General features: G+C 46.3%; 1 protein-coding gene across 4 annotated transcripts in view; it reads right to left on the bottom strand.

Moving 5' to 3' along the window:
• TCF20 (transcription factor 20) overlaps positions 1 to 25,018 on the bottom strand; it is a 230,747-nt gene that overhangs the window by 82,606 nt on the left and 123,123 nt on the right. For all 4 annotated transcript variants that reach the window (XM_086958741.1, XM_086958737.1, XM_086958733.1 and 1 more), the window contains exons 2-4: positions 13,246 to 19,076; positions 9,256 to 9,349; positions 8,900 to 8,949 (exon numbers count right to left, since the gene is read on the bottom strand). In XM_086958741.1, the coding sequence (XP_086814867.1) occupies positions 8,900 to 8,949; positions 9,256 to 9,349; positions 13,246 to 19,050 (5,949 nt within the window). In that variant the 5' untranslated portion in view covers positions 19,051 to 19,076. The remainder of the gene's footprint in view (positions 1 to 8,899; positions 8,950 to 9,255; positions 9,350 to 13,245; positions 19,077 to 25,018) is intronic.

The raw sequence follows: 25,018 nt of genomic DNA on the forward strand, positions 1-25,018 counted from the left end.
TAAAATAGACCCTAAGATTAGAGTATTAACTGGCGTGAGGGAAAGTGTTATAGTTGGGGTTTGAGTACGTTTTAGTGTCAGTATTGGGTAAAGGTTAGGACTGGGGTTAACGTTAGACTTTATTTAGGAGTTGTGCTACAGTATGGACAATTATATGGGATAGTGTAAGTAGGTATGGGAGAAAGGAGGCATGGGAGGCGGAACAGGAGTATTTTACATCAAATGGCAGAGGAATAATGGTGATGGGGAAAAGCTTTCACTGTTAAAGAGAGTGTGCGAGTCAGGGATTATGAAACGGTTGATGTGTGAATATGTACAAATTGCAAATGTGGTGGTAAAAAACAAGGAAAAAAATCAAATTTTTACCTTTACCTTTTATATTTTACAATCTAAAAAAAGTTAGCAACAACTTTTACCTTTACTTTTTCAGCCATTTTTTTTTCTTTTTTTGAGACAGAATTCCTTTTCACATGAATGGTGAAAAATGCTGCAGAGACTACCTTTTTACATAAGCAATGATGCCAGGCTAAGGCACTTTTATAGGTGATAATTGAAGATTAGAATTTGCCAAATAAAGAAAACACTGCTGTACTGCATCTTCCTAACAAGTTATCAGGTTCGCCTGTTTCTGGAGAACAGGTGTAGAATCTCTTACACTTAAAAGGCATATGATGGCTTGGTGGAAGGATGTTTGGACACTCTCAGAGTGCCATGCAGTTGCCTGAAAGGTTCAAGTAGCTATACTGCAAATACACAGGAGTCAGGTCAAGCTTCGAAATCATATGTTGGCTAGAAGGTTCAGCATGCACTGAAGTCTCCAGGAGTGGCTGAAATGACCAGCGAAGCAGTTCTAAGGATAAACACTGTTTCACCCAGTCTGCAGAAAAAAGGTTACTGCCGTGTTATATTGCCTCATCTTGGCAATGAAAAGGGCAGCAAGTAGACCAAGGGAAAGGCATAGGTGACATCTTAGACGACTATGTGAAAAAGACATTTCCTATATAATGTTTTTCTCAAAATCTGCGGGCAAAGTTATAGTTTTTTTTTGCAGTAGTGAACAAGAAGACGTGGAGAGTAACAAGAGCTCTGAAGAGGTCTGATAGAACGATCTGTAATCTTGCATGAGGTATCTGCCACACTAGTGGACTTTTAAGTTGTGAAGGCATGGGAGTGCACATTCCTGTTCCTCACCAGAGACCAGAGCTACTTCATCTCCACTTCCCTTGACAAGACTCTTGATCTGGTTTCTCCCTGCTTGTTCAGGAAGTACATTGTTGTACTGCTGTAGGAACAAAAGAGCTACAGAAGGCAACATTAGGATTTTAGAGAAAGGTGGAGTCATACCAACATGTTGTTATAGTATAGTTTTCCAATAGCAGACGCTTGCCTTAAGTAGAAAGTTTGCCCCTTTGAACCAGAGAGCTCTCTATTGAGGTATCTGTCACTATACTTGCCATGGAAGCAGTTTTCTGAAATGAGTCTCCCTGAAGCAGGTTTCCCATCTGAGTGTGGTTTTACTGTTATTCAACGGAATCTTCTGATCACATTATCCGTCGTTTGAGACTCAGTCTTCTAGATATCCCTGAAGTAGATGCATGAACAGTCTGGCACTTGGGACAATGAAAACACACACAGCTTGTTGCCCAAGAGAGATGAGACTTCTCTGACTGCTGGGGATCAATTATTAATCAGGATCCGAAACTCTGATAACCTGTCCTCTGAATGAAACATTTTTGCCAGTGTTGTGCCAGTGCTGCTCTCAGGCAGTGCATACCCTGCACAGCCTGTGAGGTCAATGAGGAATAATTTAATAGACAGGGTACGGTCTATATTCAGGCCCAGTGTTAATTTAAGGTGATGCTTAATTATTAGACAGAGTGGGCTTTCACTAGGCAGTGGTCCGGGTAAGGACTCTCTTAGACGCCATTTCACCTCCGAGCTGCACAGCCACTGTGTTCTATTTTTTAGAACACTATAGAATCTGATTTTAAGTTGACAGCAAGATCTTTGTATTGATAGTGTGAACTCCCTATCTGAGACCTCAGGAACATTCTGTATCTTTGCACACTGTAATGTGAAATAATTTAACTCTAAAGAAGAAAATTGGGGAAGATCTAATTGAGAATCGCCATCATTAACTTTTTTCCCCTCAGCCCATTTCATGGACTATTCCAAGTGAAAGACTGGACAATACTCTTGACTAGGACTTTTCTTTCTCACAGAAACTTTTGGTGTTTGGGCACGCATTCCTCTTCGCTCTTCTGACTGCTCATGCACTGAACGGGGCAACTGGCAGACGGAGGAATTCATAAATGCGCAATGTTAGAGGTTCGGAAGAGTGGCTGGCCTCTGAGTATGTGTTTTATATGGAGCCTAGCTAGAGAGCATGTTTTCTCTTTTTGTTTAATCTCACAAAATTCTAAAAAAAACAACCACGTTTTCAGTTAAATCTACCATATGATCCTATTGGGCTACCTGCGTGCAGTTTAAAAAAAAAATTCCGAAGCTGACTGCCAGGCATTTTCTCTTTTATTTAATGCATTATTTCATATGACAAAAAATATTTATCAATAAGTGTCTCAGGGATTCCCACACAACAACGAAGATGTTCTACTGTTTATGTATATTTGAGACAATCCCTTGACAGGAACACTACGTACAACAAAAAGAGCATTTTTAAAGAAAAGACCATTTTCAATTATAAGTAATAAAAGACTACAAATTTCCACACCTGATCACTCATTATGCAAACAAATACCCAATCTTTTGTCCCGTCCCCTCGCTGAGCTCCTTTTCTCCGGCACAACGAGCAACACCAGCCTTTTCCGGCACGTCACAGACCCCGCCCATGTCACGGGCAAGGATGCCTGACTTCCTGGTTTCGCCCCCGCCAGCAACTCTGCTTCATGAAAGCGTGCAGCAACCTAGACCGGTAACTTGTTCTTTTAGTTGCTCTGCTTCATTGCGGTATGTATTTTACACGTCTACACTTTTGTTGCGGTATATATTTTAAATGAGTGCACACTTAATTTTCTCTTGTTGCGTTTACAACGCTTCTTACAGTCTAAACTGGCGATATACACATTTGGCTTTTCACTTTCAGTTAGTCCGATTTCTATTGCCACACGATTTCACTAGCACATCATGGTGATCTCGCAGCGGAGTTGCAGTATTGTGTGTCTTCATTTGTGTAAATTGGGGATTGTGTGTATGCTGTGCTTTGAGCAAGGATCAGGGCAGGTAACCAGAAATTACTTTCCTATTTCTTATGCTTGTACGCCAGCCACTCCGTTTTATAGGAGGTAAATCGCATTAGATAGCCATGCTATATTTAATTGCACTGCACGGGTCACGCTTGTATTGCTTGCGACCCATGACGGGGGCACTGAAGCGTGTGTGTGTCTCCAGCATCCTAGGTGGGACGGTGCTCTGCGGTGTGTCTGGGGTCTGCCTGCGTGCGAGTGCCTCAGTATGGTGGTAGCCCCATGGGCGCTGTGGAAGGTGCAGCTCTGCCCTCTCTGCCCCCGGCTCCTCTATCTGCAAGGAGTTCGCTGCTCACGGGTCTCCTCTCAAGTGCCTTTAGCAGGAGTGTGCTGGGTGATGAATGGACTCTCATTTTTCTCCAGCTGCAGAAGGGGCTGGAGGTACAAAACCAGTCCCAGTTTTTCTAGCAGGCCGGGAAATGGCACTTCAGTGCTTGCTTGTGCCCTCGGGGTTGGCATAAGTTAGATCGGAAACCAAGCACTATGTGTGGGTCGCATCACCGTGTAATTCCTGAGCTTGGGAATAGCTTTCTCGTGCCCCATTCGTCCTCACCTCATCGCACCCTTCTTTGCCGGACAGGCAAGGTGGCTTCCCGTCCTTGGTGCTGACCGAGTCGTGCTGGGAAGCACTTACTTTATCGTACTGCCGTGTTTTTGGAAACGTGCAGTGTACTCGGAAGGAGCCAACGTGTCCGTCCCTCAAAAGTGATCTCTCCAAAGTAGTCACGTAGTCAGAGTGTAGTGATGGGTCTTTAGTGCAAGGGAGGGAATGCCCAGCCACTGTTTCAAATGTGAAATACAGCAATTATCCGGGATCATCAGTAGGCCCCGGTGCCGCTGCACCCACGGAAGCTACGCCATGGCCGCATATACAAGATTTGTGTCTCAATGAGCCCAAGCTCTCATGGCTTCCAGTCTGCTCCTTGAAGTACTATATCTCAGTATAAAAGCCAGGGCTAATGCACGCACGGGGGAGCTCACCCTGACCCTGATGAGCCAGATTAGCTACTCGCACACATACATGGGAAACCGGAGAGCTGTACAGTGCCTCCCGTTGGAGAAACTCACATTTTACTTTTGTGAAACTCGACATTCTAGTCCCTTCATCTATCAAGGATCTGTGCAGCACTCGGCCACCAACTCGTACCACTCGAGATATATTAAAGTTCAAATAGCTAGATTCATACAGCAGCCCAAGTGCAGAAGACTTCTCAGCGCCAGCAAATACAGTTGATTTTTTTTTTTGCCACAATCAAATTCGACTCAGGATTAAAACTCTCAAAGTATTGTTTTTTTCTGTATGTTTGGATGCATCATGTTTTTAGGTGTCACTCAAACAGCGCAGATAATAGAGTGGGCCACATAATTTGTCATCTGCCCAGGATCACAGTTTGGTGAATCGCGGTCACCTGGCCAATAATGCACACAATGCAGTATCCCTTCGCGTTTAACAAAGCCCTTTGACTCTGAGATTCCGAGTATCATTTTGTCTTGCTTTCCCATCATGCAATAGGTCTTGCATTTGTGAGAGTTTAAGCTATTGACATTGTAAATGACAATGCCTTTTATTTGTCTGTTTTACAAACCAACACAAATAAAAGGCATTGTCATTTACAATGCCAATAGCTCAAACTCTCGCAAATGCGAGACCTATTGCATTGCAAATGCTTGTTTGATGTTTGGCATCACCAAGTAATGGACAAGGGAATGTCCTGCGTTATTTCATCAAAGTGCATGTTGCCAAAATTCCAAATCAAAGGCAGTTGTTCATGAATACTATTTGAATCGAAATTTCAGAGACTTTGCATTTAAATAGGCATTTTATTGGAAAAAAAATTTGGTTCCAAATGTTCTCTTTCAAAATGGTAATATTTGTCAATTAAACGTCCCAACTTTTTGCAATGCTTTTTAATTATAGTAAAAAAAAATTGATTAGGCCTAATTAAGTCAATACTAAAATGTCAGCTCTAACCAGAACCTCAGTTGTTTGTCAGTCTAATATCTTTATTCACTACATTTCTGTAGCATAAAAGCACATTCATAAATACAAGCACAGCATACATGCAATTTTAAAAGACAGTTCGAGCAACGCATAAAACCACCTAGCCCATCTTGTATACAAAGAGATAACAAGCACAAAAACGTAACAAATAAAAACACCACAAGTAAAAGCCCACCCCAGCATAAACAATTAATACAACTGTAGAGATTGCCTTAAGCACAGCGGCCTTACAATATTGCACATTTCCTTAGTTTTGAAATCTGCCAAATAAAGGAGGCCACCGAGCAACATACCAAGGGGCTATGTAGCTGTTGCAAGAACAGCAGGGCAGGTACACGATCTAAGCTTTAAAACTTTACATAATGGCAATACAAATTCCCTTCTAGGTGTCTGATAACAAGTGTAAAAGAACATAATATGCAAGGAAGTCTGGGTGGATATCCCATCACAGGAGCAAGGGGTCAGATCTGGCAAAGTGCGACAATTAGCTGGCTGTCCCACCATGAGGGGTAGTAAATTAAAACTAAATCTTTTAAGAACAAAAAGGTGATTTCTCTTCTGAATAAGAGATAAGTAATATTGAAGTCCCTCATACATGTGAACCAGATTGAACGTGATCACAGTTGACTTAGGCCTATCCACCTCCTTTCTTTTTAACCTTGCCGTATCTAGAAATATTTGTTTTAGACTAGCCTTGTTGATCCGAAGACAGAAGCCGCTGGTGAACAAAATAAATCCAGAAGCCCTATCTCCTCGCAAACGAATGTCATATTGGCAAACTATGGGATATCAAGAGCTGCATGCAGTCTTTTAAGGACTGTTGCGTCCCTTATCCAGATTGAATGCCAGAGTAGCAAAGGTGCAAGTTTAATTCTATCCGTTATATAAGACATCCCCAGTTCAGCATGGCATATAACATTGGCGCAACTGCCAGTAAATATTTCATAAAGGTATTTTTGACTTGTTGAATTCCATGCACGTCCACCATGGACTAAATACCAGTCCCTAAGTGGCGATTGTCAAAATTTTGCTTGCATGGTTAGTAGGGCTTTCACAGGTTTAGAGGCCAGTTTTTTGCAGAAATCGTGCAGACCGATGATTTATTTCTTTAAAAGCGCCATCCTATTTAGCATATTTGCTGTCAAACAGAATCCCTAAATAGAAGGAAGTAACCTCCGAGACCTTAACACTCTTGATAAAGTGAAAGGGTCTTTTTAACGGTCTGGCCCTGCAAATCATGGTAAATATTTTGCTGTCATTTACCCTTAAATCTAAATCACACATAAAATCAATATAATCTTCAATTAATTAAACCCTGTAGCCCTCTCCCTGTTCTGGCAACTAAGACCGCATTGTCGGCGTATTGTTCATCTCATACTAAACCCTACCTTTATCCTCAGCAAGTACTCTGTCTAGGTGATAAACACTGTTCCCACCCCAGAATCTAAACCAGACCATAATCTTGTCCCTAACCTTAAATGTGGGGCTTCCTTTGACAACCTCCAGGACGTAGTCAAAAAGACTGTTGCAAACTCAATTGTTTTTAGACCGCAGGAGTGGTAGCAACGGAAACGTTCCAAAGAGGAGTGCAATGTGGCATTGATACGGAGGGTCAGCGATCCCTGTCCGAACCAGACAGCGGATAAAAACAATCTAACAATGGAGCCCATGCGCATTACCAGTCATAGTGGGAAGTCACTTTACCTTGTGACTTGAAAGACTTCTTCAAAGAAAAACAAGTTGTACACATACGAGCGCTCAACACTACATGGTAGGAGTATTCAGAACATATGTATAAATAGCTACACATGCCACAAACACAGATTTTCTGTGGTTTTCATTTTCAATACAACCTAACTGAACGGAACTCTCCGAAAAGTACAGTAAAAAGGGCAGGGATTAAGAAATGCCACAAATTACATTGGAAAATCATAAGGACCAGCACCAATAAGGTAAGTAAATGGTAAGTAAAAGTTATAAAATCAGCAAATGCGTTCATCTTTCCACTAAAGAGTAAAATCCCATAAAATATTGTACTACAAAGGAAATGCCTACCCCCTTCTGATTTTAGGCAACAGATAAATACTAAGCATGATCAGGCACTGTAGGTGTAAATATGTATATATTCATTCAAATTGCTGACTAGTATTGTTGATAAATGAGAATTACTTGAAAATCACCACTTTTATCCACTTCACAAATGAAAATGGAATGATTGTTACGAATGTGTAGAGCAACCATCCGGCCGGATAAACCAGTGAACACTTTCTGAGATAAAGCCTTAACAATAACTCATTTGAAGCAAGAAACATGCCCTAGCACACTCATTCATATTTATAAGCAAAGTTGTAAAAATCTTTGCACACTACGATATGGCTAAATTTGGATTATGAAATTGAACATCACTTATCAGTAATAAAGTATGAGCTTCTCCAACCCTTGTTTCGTTGAGGGAAAATATGTTGGATTCAATACCGACCCCTTTTCTGAGGTGTCAATGCAAAAAACAAAGAAAAGAAACCATCTTTCAATGTGGCCTCTTGAAAACAAAACGCCAACTCGGTCTGGAAATGTCTGAAAGTATTTTGTCAGTTTTAAAACACTTCTCAGTGGAAAGGGTAAAACAATTTCCTGGCAACTAGCTGGCAGAAAAAAACTGTGCGTTTCAGTGCATAATAAGAGTTCGTTCTATTGCCCTTGTCAGAGGAACATATCCTGAGCAGAACTGGAGTACGTCAATAGAACATTCCCCAACTTTGTAGCTGAATGTCCGACAAAGGCACAGTTTTTATCTAGTGAATTATCCTGCCAAGCTACCACCAGGAGCAGAGCTTGCAAGGAAGGGGGAGACATGAGTAGTACTCAAGGATAAAGATGAAAAGTGTCAGATTCATATGAATAATATCAAAGGGGGTGATAGCTAATATTGGGGAGCACAAGGGGTAAGAAATAGGCTTTAGTGCAGGGTAGAGCTTTGGAGTAGCTAGGACTGAGACAGATGTTTCCAGTTTGGCAGCGATGATCTTTAAGGACAAGTTTGAATTTACAAGTGGTCCTGGCTGGGATTAACCAGGGACTCCGAATTGGGTTTTACATGTGGTAATAAAGGGGCAAGATGGACCCTATAGGGAGTTCGCAGGGGAAGAAGAGGAGGCAGCTGTTTGATCGGAGAGTGTGCTGGAGTGGGAAAGTACTGGTCTACATCGGGACCAGAACTAGGGAGAAGCTATGACTACCAATACCACTGAAAGATAAGGGCAGTCCTAAGGTGGCAACTGGGCAGGTCCAGAAGCAAAGGGCAGAGCTGGTCAACACCAATGGAAAAAGATCACCCTGGGAAGCGTAAAGCAGTACAAAGAGCTGTGGAGGGCATGAGCAGAGCTGTGCAGGGCATACACAGAGTTGTGCAGGGCATACACAGAGTTGTGCAGAGCATACGCAGAGCTTGGCAGTACAAGGACAGTGGAATAACTATGCAGCTTCGGGAACAGAGACAGAGGTATAATGGCCAGAGCTGGCGACACAAGGTGAAAAGCCGGCTTGTACCACTTTAGCTACATGCAATGCCAAGTTGCCGACACAACAGCACCTTAGTGCTCAGAAAGCAAAGGAACTACACAAGCACACTCCTTACCTTGTGCTTTGGGCATCGCACAGAGAAATCTTCCTCGTTCAGTAAACAATCTGCAGAGGGGGAATAGATGAGAGGTTAGCCGTACTGCGACTGGCCGCTGGGTGTCACTGCTGCACCAAAGACCACCCCCTTAAGTGTCCTAGCTACCGCAAATTCTGACCAAACATTGTGTACCGCTGTTACACCAGTGTCTACCCCCTCACGACTTCAGTAAGTCCCTAGACAGTACTTTTCTCATTCACACCTCTAAATACTGTATTTTATGAATCCCCAAGAAACCCGAGCCCCAGCACACGTTCGCAGTCCCTTGACCCTACTAAATTAAAATCTCCCCATCATCTCTATTCTGGACTCACCAGACTCCATGGCGCAGAGATGGTGATACTGGGAAGAGCACCCTCTGTTGTAGCAGCCGAGCGATGCTCCGGGCTCCTGGCAGCGCGAACATTTCTGTCAGGAAGAGAAAGCGGTTAGTAGAATTACCAGGGATGCAGCCTCCAAATACTTTCACCTTCCTCGCGCCATATTCACTTAATCTTCAGCCTTTACCAGCGATAAAAGAGGCTCAACCACAACGGTCCTACAGTAAGAGGCATAAGCTGTAGAGGTGAGCTCACACTACTTGCTCATTCACTCAGTGGGCTCTGTGAGAGAGTGGTGCTGAGTGGAGGGGTGACACTTGCAGCCAATATTTTCACATACGAGCCCTTGCTCCTCTTCGGCTGCAATACCCCACACTTCGGTGCACAATGTACCAAACTCGAGACTATTAAAGGTCGGCAAGAGAAAGAGAACCTCTGAGTGTGGCGATATCAGAAAAGTAAGATGAGGGGAGAAAAAGGAGTACGAAAAAGCAAGAGAGGGTGGGAGAAAAAAAAAAAGGGGAGAACAAATGAGAAAACACAAAGGAGAGTAAAAATGAGAAAGTGGGGAGGAAACAAGGAAGGGGGAAAGGAACAGCAAATATAAGAGGGAAATATTGATATAGAGGGTGAGGAGAAAAGAGAAGCACAGAGATTGGAAAAATCCAGTAAGTAGAAAGCAGAATGGTAAGGAAAGAGAATTCTGTGATAAAGGGTCAAAAAAAGAGAAGGTAAAGGAGGCGGCGAGGCGAGTACTTGAGCCAGGCTGTGTGGGGTCTTCTTTCTCATTGGTCGCCAACCTAAGCCTCTTCATACGGTTGTCTTCTTCCTCTCTGGCACCCAAGAAGCAAGGCCTAAGATAGAGGCTAGGTGAAGCTTCTCTGAAGCTCACATTCCGTTTACTGGATTAGGATAGAACATGGCACTTTTTGGCCCACGGAACTCGGGTTTCGGGTCACTGCCCGCCATGGTCTAGGTGTTGGAATAGGGAGATTTCTCTTTAAGGTAGTTGGAAGTTCAAGATCTCAATACTTAATGCAGGTTAGGAGACGACAGTTGGGAATCCAGAACCCAGGTTGTACATTCTTAAGTGGGATCAATGAACACGTATCTACTTTGGGCTCAGACGTTTCATATTGGGTGGAGGCGTGCTTGGGATGTTAGGAGCCAGTCCATTAGATGTCGAAGGGGCTTGAGATTGAGCCTTGCCTAAGGCCTTTTCGCCAGGGCAGTCACTGGGCAGTGTTAGGGTTACTGTTGTAGTCCACTGTTGTCCTAGGAACACCATACTATTGCACTCAAACTGAACGACCAAGTACTCTATTAGACGACTCTCAGGTTAGAGAACTTGAGCAGTCAAGGTTTATTTCAGGTGGCGGTGTGGGGTTAGGAGGGCCAGAGAGAAAGATACCATATTTTAATATGTCTTAACTGATACATCTAGCCCTCAAAGCCAAGAATTCCACCTGCCTTGATCATCAAAAACCCAACAAACCCACCATCCAAAAAAGCCCACATTGCAAGCGTAGTATTGGAGAAGCTCTCTGGTCACTGGAGCCCAGGTATAGAGGGGCACAGACCTTGGCAGTGGAAACCAGAATCAAGCTGCCAACTGTGCTCTTTGTTAGAAATGGAGGCTGTCCAGAGTGCACAGTGGACACTAGTGAAGCCTAGAGGAGTTTGCCAGGGGTTGTGTGGCCTGTATCTCATATGCCGCAGACAGGAACAACGCAAAGGACCCTAGTCATAGGAGACAGAACATAGGGGAGGCAGTGGGTAGCCCCCCAGCAGGTGTATTGGTAAAAAATAACTCTGCCCCTAATTAGAATACACAATGCCACCACTGTCAGTCACTCATATTCTGGGTAGAGAAGGGATAACCCCACTCTTAATAAAAGCTGTCCCTTAATAAAACAGCTCAGAACTGACGAGTAGCTCCAGAGGGCTCGTGTATTGGTCAAACTCACTAGGACAAACATGCACTGGTCTCTTGAGCAAAACACTGGCAGGTGGGCACAGCTTTACAAAGGACAAACAATGAAGGGAAGTAAAATAGTGGAAAACATATACTAGAATCTATGCTCAAATATACCAGTAGCTCAGACCTCTTGACTCCAAAGACCTAGTTCCCAAGCACCGACATTAACTCTAAACTACGTTTGGCCGATTCTCATTATATAGCTACCCGAGATTTGCCATCCTATATCACTGGTCAGTTTGTCATGTGTTCCACCCCCTCCTGCCAATGGCACTCTTGCGCAGAGTGCAGAAAATGCATACCTTGTAGGTTACTCCTGAAACCACCTAAGCTCTATACCTGGAAACTAGACAGCGAAGAACAGCAAGAAGGCAGGTCAGAATACCCCTAACTTTTTGTGAAGCAGTGATGATCTGGGCTCCCAGGTTTGCCAGGGGGTATCGCTAAGCATTTGATATTTCATTAACAAACCGTATGTATACATAGTGCATGCGCATTAAGTGTGTACGAGTGCGTCCTTATTATAGGATTGGTTAAGAGTGGTACACACGGGCTGGTCCCAGTGGAGTCCTGAAGAAGAGCCAATAGGGAAACAGCTTGTGACATGTTGGCGATCCATTACTGAGACAACCAGACTCATTATGGTCTCGTTTTTCAGTAATAACCCCTGATTTTAACCTTACCAACTGGGAGAGGGAATAAAATAGTGGCCCACTCGTTGGGTATTTTTAACCCCTCCTATGCTCATGACGAGCTCAGCTTGTCATGAGGCACGGTGGCCGTGTGCTCATGACGAGCTGAGCTCGTCATAACGCTCGCACGCGGGGCTAATTCCCTCGCTGTGCTGAACGTTCTGAAGAAATGGGTGTGGCCATGACGAGCTGAGCTCGTCATGAGCACAAGGCCACTGTGGCTCATGACGAGCTGAGCTCGTCATGAACACCAGGGCTATGTGCGCGCCCCCCAGCACAGCGGGAGAATTAGCCCCGCAGGCAAGGGGTTAATTACCCATTTCCACTCCCCTTTACTTCACCTAGTCTACACCAGTAATTGCTCCTGCATAATCGCTAAGTCGCAGCACGCCTCAATTCGTACAGGATTGGGATGCACCCCAATGATGAAGCATGCCACCTAGGGGAGAAACTGCATATAATGGGGAGATCCATACTTATAAGAGCGATAGCGATTTGTACTGAGATTGTCCTTCTAAGGGAGGCACTGCTCACTGCTGGGATATCAAGCTTCTAAGGCAGAGATTGCACACTGTGGGATATTTAGATCCACAGGTGAAACTGCACACTGTGAAACGATACACGGTCGAAATGCCACAAAAAGTGTAACTGTAATATGGGTGGAGATCTGACTTTTGGGGCAGTAACTACAGCCTGTGGGAATATCCAAATTTCAATGGAACAAAATTCCACCTGCTGCTAAAGAAGCAAAATTATCTACAAGGTAACGGAACCTCTAATGCATTAGTAGAACACTATTGTAACACCAAACCTCTGAAGCAGACAATCAGCAGAGATCGAGCTTCTAAGAGAAAGCCAGATCACTACAAAAAGAATCAAGCTCAAAAGGAGAGATTGGGCATTTTCTTCTTAAGAAGGAGATAGTTTATGTGTGAAGATCTGGTTACTAAAGGAGATAATCCGTGCTGTGGGGAGATAAGAGTTTTATAAAAGTGACAGTCGGCTGTGAGCAAACCAAGCTATATAGCAAAGTAGCTTTCTTTGGAGAGATTAGCTTCTAAGGGAGAGGCAGCACACCACGGGGCGATCCAAACTTAACCGGAGATAAAGTTGTACTCTAGCCAAAATCCAAGAGAAGACCCAATTTGCTATTCCCTAATTCTCAAGTAACTTGGTATTACTATGTGTAGTAATCACTTCACAGGGAAAGAGAATGTTGTAGCTATAGGAACCATGTAAAACAGGGTGACATCCCACTATTAAACAATGTAAGACACCATTTACACTCTCACTGCTTCGGTACTGGCTACTTACCATCTCATGCGCAATCTCCAGAGCTTCCTGCAGGCCGTAGAGCCGGCCACATACGTAGTACACTCCACTGGCCCAAAGGGCACAACCCTCGTGGACCCAGTATTCATTGCTGTCGAGAGGTAGTTCGGGGATCTGTACCTCAGGTTCAGGCACAAACTCCAGTGGGGCCTTTATGTCCGCATGGCCCATCTGGGAAGAGTCAGTGTTTTTAGCAGCTGCCTCGGCACGGTTCCGTCGCTTGAAGCGCGGATGGGTGGTCAGACTGCGTTGCTCCTTGGTCTTCTCCTCAATTTCCTCTTCCTCTTCCTCAGATTCAGATTTGGAGCCATCTGAGACGCTTTTGTGCCTGACCTTCAACTTAATGCGCACCTCTGAAGAACGTTTTGTTGGTGCACTCTTGGGCAAACCAGCTGCATATTCCTGGGTGTAGAACGGCCCGAAGAGGTCCCCTAAGTACTTGTAGTTTGCCCACTTCCTGCACAGGCAGCAAACCAAGCGACCTATGATGGAAGATTCAGTTACCACCGGGCCTTGCTGCAAAAAGGTGGCGCTCGGTAGTGCCTTGCCTTCCACGACCTCAGGTTGAGGGGATGTTGGCCTCTGCACCTTCCGTACCTGGAGCACCAGTTTGTTCTGCTCTTCCTCCTCAGCGTTGATGATGGTGCAGGAGGCGCCGATTTCACTTTGGCTCTCCACATGGATGTAAGGGATGAAAGTCTTGCTACGTACCTCCACCTTCTCTGGCGGCTGGCTTGCATACTTCAACTTGATTTCAGGCTCTTCTGGCTCCACTATGGGAACCATCTGCTTAGTTCTCCGGCGCCTTGGTGGTCCGGCAGGCTTTCTCCTTTCTCGTCGCTGCCGCTTGGGCTTGGGCTCACCTTCCACAACTTCAGCCAGCGGGAGTTGTTCGGTCTGCAAGGCAGCTGGAAGTAGCTGCTGAGAAGCAGCTTGCTGCTTCCGTGGCTGCTTCTGCTGCTGCTGTTTCTTCTGCTTGTTCACACTTCCAATTGGGCGCCCTTTCTTCTTGCCTGATGGAAAGTAACCCTTGGGTGGAAAAGGATCCGGTTTGGGGGGCACGCAAGGAACAACTCTCTCTTTATCCAAAACTTCAATGACAGGTTCTGGGGCTGGCACTCTGGCGGGAGAGACACTCTTTAGGTCAAGGTATGTTCGGGGTTCAGATCCATTAGGCGATGCATCAGGCCGGTCAAGATTACTTTCCAGTGTTTGTAAAGTTGGGGCAGCCATAGGCCCAATAGGCTCGATCCCAATGCTAGGCAGCTCTAATGTCTCCTCCTTGACCTCATCCTGAGCTGGACTGCGCCAGACGTCAAGTGGCTTCATTAGTGGAAGGTCACATTTCACCACCAAGTCCTCCGGCTCCTCCATTCGGGTCATAGCTTGAGCCATGGCTTCAACTTTCCTCACCTCTGGGACCTCCCCTGGAACAGCCTCCGGGAGGCGGCTCTTCAGGGACAAGATGTCATCTAGGGTGACTGTGTCGCCCCCTATCTCTGTACTACTGGAGGCACCAGTGCTTTTTCGTATGCTGGGAGAGGTGATCTTCTGGACAATAGCTTCCAGCTTCAAACCCCGCCCCTTGCGTGGGGGCAGAATTTTGGTCTTGGCTTGACTGCTCAGCGAGAGAGGTTGGGATCCCCTCATCTCGCAGCCGACTGCATTCCTGGCAGGTTCCCCCCTGGCTGGGGAAATCTCTCCCTCCCGACTCTGAGGGAAGCGACTATACGAGTTGAATGGCTGCTCTGCACTGTGCCTAGCTGGAGCAGCTGTCGGGCGCGCCTTGTCGTCTGCAGGTTTGCCATCCTGTGGGTGCCGCTTGCTAGGAATGGGAGAGATGAATGATCGCACACGTCTCCGCATGATTAGAGGGTTTTGATGGGACTCCTCTTGTCCAGGTAGCCGCAGCATGGTACCCCCCAACTTTGGTGACACAGTGGACTCCTCTGGCCTTGCCACGTGACCATCAGTCTCCCACTGAGGACTAAACCGTTTCTGATTGCCAGGCACTGGCAAACTAGTCTTTTTGGAGGGGGAAACTTGCTGGGACAGGTTCCAACCAGCCTCAACTGGCTGTGCCCTTTGGCTGCTCTGCTTCATATCAAGGGCAACACCAGCAGGTACACCTTCGACCAACTTGTGCGATCTACTGTGCTCCTGCACCCCACTGATATCGTGATATGGCATGGGGTGGCCATAAGGGGCAACCTCCTTCTCGCTGCGGTATGGGCTTCTCACCCGGCCATGCATTGGCTCCTGTCTGGGGCTCTTGCGCTGCGTCTGCTCTTGTCTATGCTGAGCTGATAGTATTGCTTGGGCAGAGTTAGCCCAGTCTTTGAACTCTTCCTGTTGCTGGTACATTTGGCGCTTGAAGTGGAGTGGGGCATTCAGACCTTGGTGGGGCTCACCATAGTTGCTGGCCCGTGCGTTGGCATGGTAGGCTGAAGCCAAGGCTTGTGTCTCTGAGTTCTGGAAAAAGGCAGAATAAAAAGCCTCACGGCTAGCACGGTCAGACAAGCTCATCTGAGGTCCTACATGGTGGGGATCCAATGGCCCTCGGCTACGGCCAGGAGACTGTCTCATTTTTTCACCAAACTCATGAGCCTGGGTAGTTGACTTCCCTCTGCCTCCCATGCGGCCTGCACCTCTCCTACTGTGGGTTGGTCGACTCTCTTGGTGGGTATAGTCAGTGGGACCATGTGATGGGGCTCTGGCATTGACTCTGGGTACATCGTGTTTGGCACCAAATGGGTGGCTGCTCTCAGAAGATTTGCGATGATTGAGGCCAGTGGGTGCTTTACTGGGCTCAAATTCATTCTCCTTCAGAAGTTTAGGGTCATGTCCTCCAGGAAGAATGACTGATTGGCCAATGCCTGGTGGTGCCCGCTCTCCCCTTACCATCCTAACATCTGCTATCCTCTCCTGAGGTGTGGAGCTTACATGGCCAATCGGGGGATGGTGGTGCAAGTGGCTTGCAGGGTCACGCATGAGCTGCCTCAGGGGAGAAATATCGCAGATGACGGACCGTCTCTCTGACATGCTAGAATCGTGGCTTTGGGCTTGAGACTCTAGCTCGAATTTTCTGGCCATGGAGTACTCAGCCAAGTTGATCTGCTTAGCTTCAGGGGGTGGCCCAGCAGATTTCCGATCCCATGGCCCCCAGTGAGGATTGTCTAACATCGAACCCACATTCTTCCCCAGGTTACCACGGCTGGGCAACTCACTTGCTTGAGCCATGAGAAGATTGGATCTCACAGCCCCCTCCAATATTCCTGCCAAGGCTGGATTCTCCTGTGCGTTCCTGGCATAGCGCCGTTCTTGATGATGGTATCCCTGGAGGACCTCTTGAAGAAGGCTGGGGAACTTCTCATTCCTTGAGTGGCTACCCCCAGCTTTCTTTTCAGCTGGCCCCGGGGAGTCTACCTTTTCTTGGCCCTTCGGATACTGCGGAAAACCCCCAACACTCCTGGGTACAGGGGCAGTGACATTCAAGTTGTCTTTGTAAGGGTATCCCAAGTTTCCAGGAGACCTTGAAGGTTCTGTCTTTTCCCCAATAGCAGAGGCAGGAATGGTGGGACCAGACAGGTTATTGTCCTCTCCGTTGTGATGGGAGGAAATCTCAACACCCTTGGTCCCTTTGGGTGCACCCTGTGTTGCATCAGAATAGGGGGTTGGTGGCAGGTTAGATTCTTTAGAAACCTCAGCAGAGATAGGAGGAGTTTGGGGCCTTGGTGGATCTTCGGTGGCTTCAGGAGAGGTGCCCCCATCCTCCTCCTCTTCCTCTGGCTCCTCCTCCTCCTCCTCTTCCTCTTCATCATCCTCATCATCCTCCTTTTCAGTCCGGCTAGCCACAGTTTCACGGGAGACAATCACACCAACAACTTTCTCACTTGGTTTTGGGGGCTCATCAGCTTCCACTGTCTCTTCAATCTCGGCGGGCCCAGTGTCTTCTTTTGGGGCCTCGCTTAGGGGTTCTTTTATCAGATGCGGCTGGGGTGAGCTGGGCTCATCTGGGATGGGGTCCTTGTATGGGGCTTCCTTGTATGCAACGTCCTTGTATGCAGCCTCCTTGTAGGAGGGCTCTTTATAAGGAGGCTCCTTGTACGGAGCTTCTTTGTAGGCCGAATCGGAGCCTGTACTTTGGCCGCTTAGTTGACGGACGCGTTCTTCCTGGTCTTCAGAACTACTTGAGCTCCCACCATCAGGAGAGTGAGCCAAAGGGGACTTTGCTTGCTGCTCTCCAGCCTGAGATGAGGTCTCCGAATTGGTACCACTGTCAGTCTTCTTGACAGAGCGTTTGCCACGGTTCTTGTGCGGCGCAAGGGCATCAGAGAGCAGCATGTGCTGAACGGTATTCGGCAGGTTGGCCACTTGGCTGCTCAGAGCACTAAGGCTGCTGAGCCCTGGGTCTGACATGCGCTTCTCTTGCATCCCTTCCAAGCCGAAACTCTTGTAACCGCTGCTGCCACCACTGTGTGCACTGGGGCTGGTGATCATGGAGGGTGTTGGGCTAAGCTGTGGCATCATCTGCAGAATGCGGGTCCTTCCAGTCAGTGGCATGGAGTTGCCACCACCACTTCCACCTTGAGGGCCGTCTCCACTCCCAGGCATGAGGGGTGAGGGTGTGGAACTGCAGCTGGGGGACTGGGTGACTGATGGGGCAGGAGAAGGATTAGAGATGGGGCTGAAATTCTGCTGGAACTGCATAGGGGACCGAACGGGGGCCTCTGCCTGTCCATATTGTGCTGACTGGCCCTGAATGGTCATTTTGGTGGCATTTGAATACTGCATGTGATGCTGGGGTGCCGGTGGCTGCGCTGGTGGAGTCAGCTGCTGTCCTCCTCCACTGCTGTTTCCTCCACCACCCCCTCCTCCTCCGGCCTGGGCCAACTTGGACTGGTCAAAACCTTTCATCTGTTGACTTTGATATGTGTAGCCTGGCTGGGTACTGGAGTAGCCTTGGGCATTGGCACCAACCATGTGGCCATCATACTGAGATCCCGCATTTACTGAGCTGTAGCCATCATAGCTCTGCCCTGATTGTCCAAAGCGCTGTGATGTAGGGAATGAGGAAGAAGACGAAGATGAAGGTGCAGCAGTTTGGTAATGTTGGGCAAACTGCCCTACCCGAAGGGGGTAACCAGCTGAAGAGGCAGCCAAAGCCCGCTGCATCTGTTGTTGGTGGGCTGCAGCACTTGTGGCTGACTGGCCAGTGGCATGCTGCAAGGGCTGATGAGACTGATAGAGCTGCTGACGGTGCTGTTGGCCAGCACTTGGTGGCTGGTACTGTGTCCCTCCGGGCGAAAAGGACCCAGTATAATCCTGTGGATACTGCGCTACACCACTCAGGGTAGAGTGTTGGGCAGGAAAGGGTCCATGGTGAGCAGAGTCTGTGCCATACTGGCTACTAAAGCCAGCGCTACCCTGTGGTGGTCCATAGCTCTGCACAGGACCAGATGGTCGACGTCCTCCCGGTGCTGCCCTGGATGAGGGAGTGGAGCGCTGTCCTGGTGAAGCTTCTTTGTTGGCCAAGCAGTAAAGTTCACTGGCTTCCTTACGGTATGCCTGGTAGGCTGGGTGTCCAGGGCTTTCACCAGCCATAGTAGATGACGGCGGTGCTGGCGAACCACTCGATGTCCCTCCCCGGCGGTTGGCAAAGCTGCTCTGGAACATGGGCGCCTGCTGCCGCGGGCTGAACTCTTCCAGCCGAGAAGAACCATGCACGTCTTGTGAATAGTTCTGCGGGGTTCCGTGGTAGTTGTTCTGCTCGCGGAAGGACTGCATGCTGCTAGGCCAAGGGCACAGCAAGTCTGTGGAGAGTAAAGAGATGAAGTTAGTATTTTGGGGGGTAGTGTAGAAAGCAGGCAGTTAAAACCCACCCTACCTCACACAAGCAAGACGTCGTCCTATCCAAGAAGGGCAGAACTCCTACACCCAAAAAGACCACAACTCTATGGTTCCATATTACCCCACATTGTTATCACTAATGCAAGATGGAAACTTGGAATCCAAATCTAAGAAATGTACTGTTCCCACAACCATGCAATAATTCTCTCTTGCCTGGATGGTGGCAATGCTCTGTTCACTACTCTACCAAAGTCATCTATGAACCGCTGAGCTTTACATGCAACTGTCCACACCAGTTGAAGCCTTTACAGACTAATTCTGATTCTATCAATCTAGTCTCTGGTTTCAATTGAGGCCAAATGGCCCCACCACCCCCCAAGCTCCATGTTGGTCTCTTTGTTAACTACAATTATTTTTTCTATTTCACAGCTGGATTGATTTTCTTTCACATAAAAATAATCCTCACTTCTGGTTTCTTTCTGACACCAACATATCTCTATTCCATTCAGAGTCTCTGGCTTAATGACCTGACCCCAATGGACACCCATAATAATCAAATAATGTGTGTGAAACAAGTGAACGTATAAGATCTCTCACAGCAGACTGCTTTAAAGTCCAACGCGGGCCCTTAATGAACTTGAAAAAAATCCACAGACTCTCAGTTAGTGCCCAAAGGAACTTGCAACATACCCTAGTATAGCTTTCAACAAATCTTGTATAGCCTTCAACAGACTCAAAACACAAACCAGAGCATTGCAAAACTACTAACACAGTGGAGAGGCTGTGCAGGGAACCATATGACCCATCATAACCTCCCAACACCTCTAAGCTCCCCTACATTTGCAAAGGCCACAAGCTGTATCTCATGCCCCCTCAACAGAACTTTTAACGTAATCTTGCATAGCTTCCAAAAGCCCAGACATTCCAGAAAAACCCTGGATGGGACCCAGCAGGTACCAACAGACCCCATCTCCGCCTCCAACAGGTTGTGCAACAAGGCCCCAGACACCTGAAAATCCCACAGCAGACCATGTGTAGGGCATAACAACTCTTGCACAGCATTTTAATGGTTCTTGCTGTCCCCAACAGACCATTGCATAGTATCCAACAAGTCCTTGTATAACATCAGTACACTTCCACTCAACCCCTAACTCATGCAGACATTCATACAACGTCTACAAAACTTACAACAGATCATACAAAGCCAACAACCAACCCTATACAGTCAGTATAGATAAATAATACATAAAAGAAAGTGTGCAGGCTGAGGTGAAAATCCAACTGCTCTTAATTGGAGTCCCAAACGTTAAGAGACAACTCCTTCCCAGACAGATAGTCCAAGTCGAATAAGTTGAAGGGCACGGGTCTGAGTTCCAATCTTAACAAGCATCGGCATAGCCAATAGGTCTAGCCTTTGAGATCTTATAAGGGTTTAGCCATGCAACAGTTTATGTTGTTGCACCAAGGATATTATGCTGCAAAACTAAATACTTACAAGGTCCCAAAGGCGGGACCTATTGGCTATGCCAATGCTTGTTTTACGTTGGAAGTGTTTTCATACCATGCATAAGAACGACTGAGGTGTGGATATCATGTTATGGGATGCAGTGCCTGGAGATGTAATGGATGAGGGTATGTGAGAGATAGATGCATAGATAATAACTGTAACAAGGCCTAAAATATACAGACAGCTAGACCACACCCTCCTAGCCATCGAGATGATGTGTGCAGGGACACCAAAAAGGGGATAATATCAGAAGGCCCAAGAATCTATGTGCATCCTTGTACACTGCACATGTGAGGGTGAGACAAAGCACTTGGTAGGTTGCTACAGCAAAAGAATGATTCAGTCTACCTTGTGTACCCTTCTCTCTTCACCACTCCAAGCGAGTCAATAAGTTTGTTAGATCCCAAAGTCTCTTGTTCTTTCTAGTTTACATATGGATGCATCCTCCTGAGCTTGTAGAATCTCCTCCAAGAAAAGTTCCACTTTCATAATTAGAAGGGAATTATATTTTAGTGTGAGAAAAAGACAACGTGGTGACAGGAGAGTTACCCTGCTTCTATTTTTTTCGCTAGGACAGCAGCGTTTCACAAAGTTGTTAGCTCTCATTTTGTTTAATCCTAACCCAGCTCTTCTCTCAACTTTTTAATAGACAACATTGTTGCGTCGCATATAACAGCAACATTGATCATGTGTACAGTAAAAAACTACTCTTGGGAACACCGTCAGGAGTTTTCCTGACTGCTATTAAGTTCATATTAAGAAACTATTACTCTCAATAAATGCCACTCAATGCAGTATTATAATCTAATTTAAAAAAAAAGGAAACACATTTTTGTGTCGTATTCTCACAATGCGTGTTGCTTATATACATGCTAATTCTTTTGATGGCTCGGCTCGCGCTTTGGCTGTGTGCTGGCTCTCTCCATTATTTGCAGGCTTGCTCACCGCTAGGTCGAAAGGTGTGTGTGGTCGGTGTTGCCAACACTGTCTTTTTGCGGAAGCGTTCTCAATGCAAAAGGGCAAAGATAGGAGCTTTCTGTGCTCCAGCGACTATGCTAATGTACATAGATTAATTGCCACACCACACCTCTGTGTACTGAATGCTGGGCGTGATGCATTCTTCTGTGTCCTCGCCTCTAAATCTCCAAATGAACAAGTGTAATTTCGGATTTGACAAACTCAGTAAAGTAATCTGGAAGGCTATAAAACAGTAAATACGACCAGCCAATGAAATCACTGTGGCACAGGCCACATCCCCTTCGTTCTACGAGAGTGGCGGCATGCAAACAACAGAGCCCGACAGTTCCTTGCTGCCCATGTGGGTAGGCAGCAAGGAAAGCAAGTGCATACATTGGCAATCCAGAAGGCAGTTTCAGCTGCCTAAAATAGGGGGCGCCTGCGTATAATGGGGCCAACGGGTATCTTCATGAGGTCACTGTGGACACACATACAGCACTTCCTGATGCCTATATGCAATAGTCAGCGAAAGACACCATTCCTACGGCGTGCTCGACAGACTGAAGCGCCTTTAAAACAATGTTCTCAATGCCTTTTTAAAGCCGAACTGTAGGTATGTATTTTTCGTTCTCAATAAAATACAGACTTTTGCGTTAAAACTATTTCAGTGTTGACATATTTGGAAACTAAGGCACAAGAATAACAACCAAAATTGAAGCGGCCGCACGGCCGACCATGAAAGTAAAACTGATCGCAATCGTGAACAAAGGGGGACGGGAAGCCGCAAGTGGTGCTCACGCGAGCGCACAACGGCAAAAGCAGGGGAGTGAGTGGTGTGCGATGTGCGCGCACCATAACAAGAGAGAAAAGCCATATGGCGCCTCTGCTCGTCATTGTGCGCATAAAAGAACACTTGAGGCCAGCCAGCTTTTGGTAGTACTTCTGAAAAGCCGTTTACAAAATGTCTCGGCGAGCAACGCATGCGCTGGCTCAGGCGAGACCTAAAAACTAGGCATCCTCCAAAGAGGCCTAGGACAGTACTGGTCTTGGAGCAGACATTCTCTCTCACTCAACGACTACATGGTCATGGAGCTTAAGAACACCCATTCCCCGCTCTCTAGATTAGGCTGCGTAAATAACACCAAAATAAGCAAATAATAAAAAAGTTTAGAACTGAAAACCATTAACAAGAAGGTTTTCAACCACTCCCATCCATTTTGTTCAGAGAAGGCACATTTCAGTAAAAAAAGTGCAACTGAAAAAACTTAATTGCAGAAATAAATGATACTGAACTGAAGAAATTATAGTGCTGATATGGGTGAGCAATGAGCTTAAAAGCAGGCCTCGGACTAGTGTTAGCTTAAAGGTTAGCATGAAAGTTAAGGTTAGTTTAGGGTCAAAGTGAGTGTCAAAGTTGGATTTGGGGTCAAAATAAAATTAGACTCCGAGTCAAAGTCAGTAACTAAGTTTGAGTACCCGGAATATTTTCTGGTGCAAGAAACCCATGTTACAAGTCTCTTGACCAATATGGTGTCTTGCTCTACACTTACGTAACAGGCTTTTTGGGGGTGCCAGGAAAGACCAAAAGCTGTAGTGCTTTTATTGTGGGTGACTATCATACACATGAAAAGAACATGATGCCATTAACTGATGATGGTTGTAGAATTATAGTAGGGGAACATGCTTTTTTTTTTACCTGACCCACAGTAGAAAGATTGCCTGTTGGATAGCCATGGTAAAATCCAAGCAGTATTTTATGGCTGGACCCCTCAATTTTCCTGTGTCTCTGGCCTGTACTTGTGTATGCTGGGCACACGTGGGGTGGTGTTCCGTACTGGGGATCAAGCCTGCGTGTATGTAGCTCCTGAAGCGCTACCATGCCTTTTATGGTCCATTGCAACCAGAGTTAGTCATCTCTTCAAGTCCCTGTGCGTTACTACTGCAACTTACACATCCCATTGAATATCTATAAGAAGCCCAGCACTGTGTCAGGCTTTGAATCATCATCCAGAGAAAAGTATTTGTGTTGCCAAGTGACTGAAACTCAACTTATCTACCTGCGACTTGGCCTGAGTGTAACAATTACATAAAGACTGTCCCTGGAAGCTCAGCTGGGACATATGCCTCACAGAAAGGCTGTGGTCACACCCCCTTCCCTGACTCCTGTGCTTTCATCAGAGAACCGGAACTATCTAGCCTGCAATCCCTAAAGGGAAAGTCGCAATGTTACCTCCAAATGGTTGCCATGGAGCGAAGCCTAACTAAAAGGAATATAAGCTTAGTTGCGATTTACTTCCACCAAAGACTCTATTCTTTGGACCGGACAGGAGACTGCTCTGCCCTTACACCATCGCTGCTAGTGATATTTTCCTCCTGTGCTGGAATTTTCAAAAGTCCATTGATCATGACGAGCTGGGCTCGTCATCAGCCTGGTAGGAGGCTACTTCAGGACGAGCCCAGCTCGTCATGAGCCTGGAAGGGGTTAAAGCCAGATTTCACCTTTTCAGTCAAGAAGCAATGTACACCAGTTTAAAAGAAGGCAACGGCCTGAAACATTCTCAGAGGCTGTCTCTCTTTCAAGATGTAAGGGGCAGAATCATCCTGCTGAGATTAAACTCTGCTGCTGAAAGAAACAAGAGGAACACTACCTGGTGTAGAGAGAATATTCTTGTCCACCCATAAACAGAGTTTAAAGTGAACATTACCAGAGCAGAGCAGTCTAAGCAGACAAACTCAGGAACTGCCAACTATTTCTTATCTAACCTGTGCACTCCATGCATGCAGTCCCAGATGCCAGCATACTTCATCCTGTCTGTGTCCAATGATCGTGAAACCTAAATATCTAAATCCTGCATCCATGCCTCCATTTCTTCAAGCAGCTGGTGACTACAGGTGGCCCACATGTTCCCTCCTTAATGCAATGCATCTTTAAGTAACTGATGAGAATGCCAGACCTGGGTTTCAACCATTGTATAATGAATCCATTCATTTAATAAACAGCCAGAGCGGTTCGCCTCATCGCTCAGCCACTCAGTCCTGCATCGAGTATCAGACTGTTCCACAGGACGAATTATGTACCTGCAATATCTGCTCCTGTGTGGCCCTGACTAAGACCCCCAAATGACTGGGTACCCACTACCTGGCAAGTTAGTACCATGCACACTCTCTGACAACCCTTGCAAACACAGACCAAGAATGCCAGGTATCGAACTAAGAATCGTATCTCTAACCCTACTCGGCTATAATATGGGAAATAGTCTCCTCGTGCAAACCTTAAAAACTCTGTGTTTAAAGACTACTATTAATGCTATATAACTTATTAAATATACTAGGTAAATCTGCTTCATAGGTCATTTTTACATAAAAAAATATTAATAAAAACAGTACTGCTGAGACTGTCTATTTATTGTGAATGATACATACAGAGCCAGGACATGACAT

Source organism: Lissotriton vulgaris, chromosome 1_1 (assembly GCF_964263255.1).
Source record: "Lissotriton vulgaris chromosome 1_1, aLisVul1.2, whole genome shotgun sequence".
Lineage (NCBI taxonomy): Eukaryota > Metazoa > Chordata > Amphibia > Caudata > Salamandridae > Lissotriton > Lissotriton vulgaris.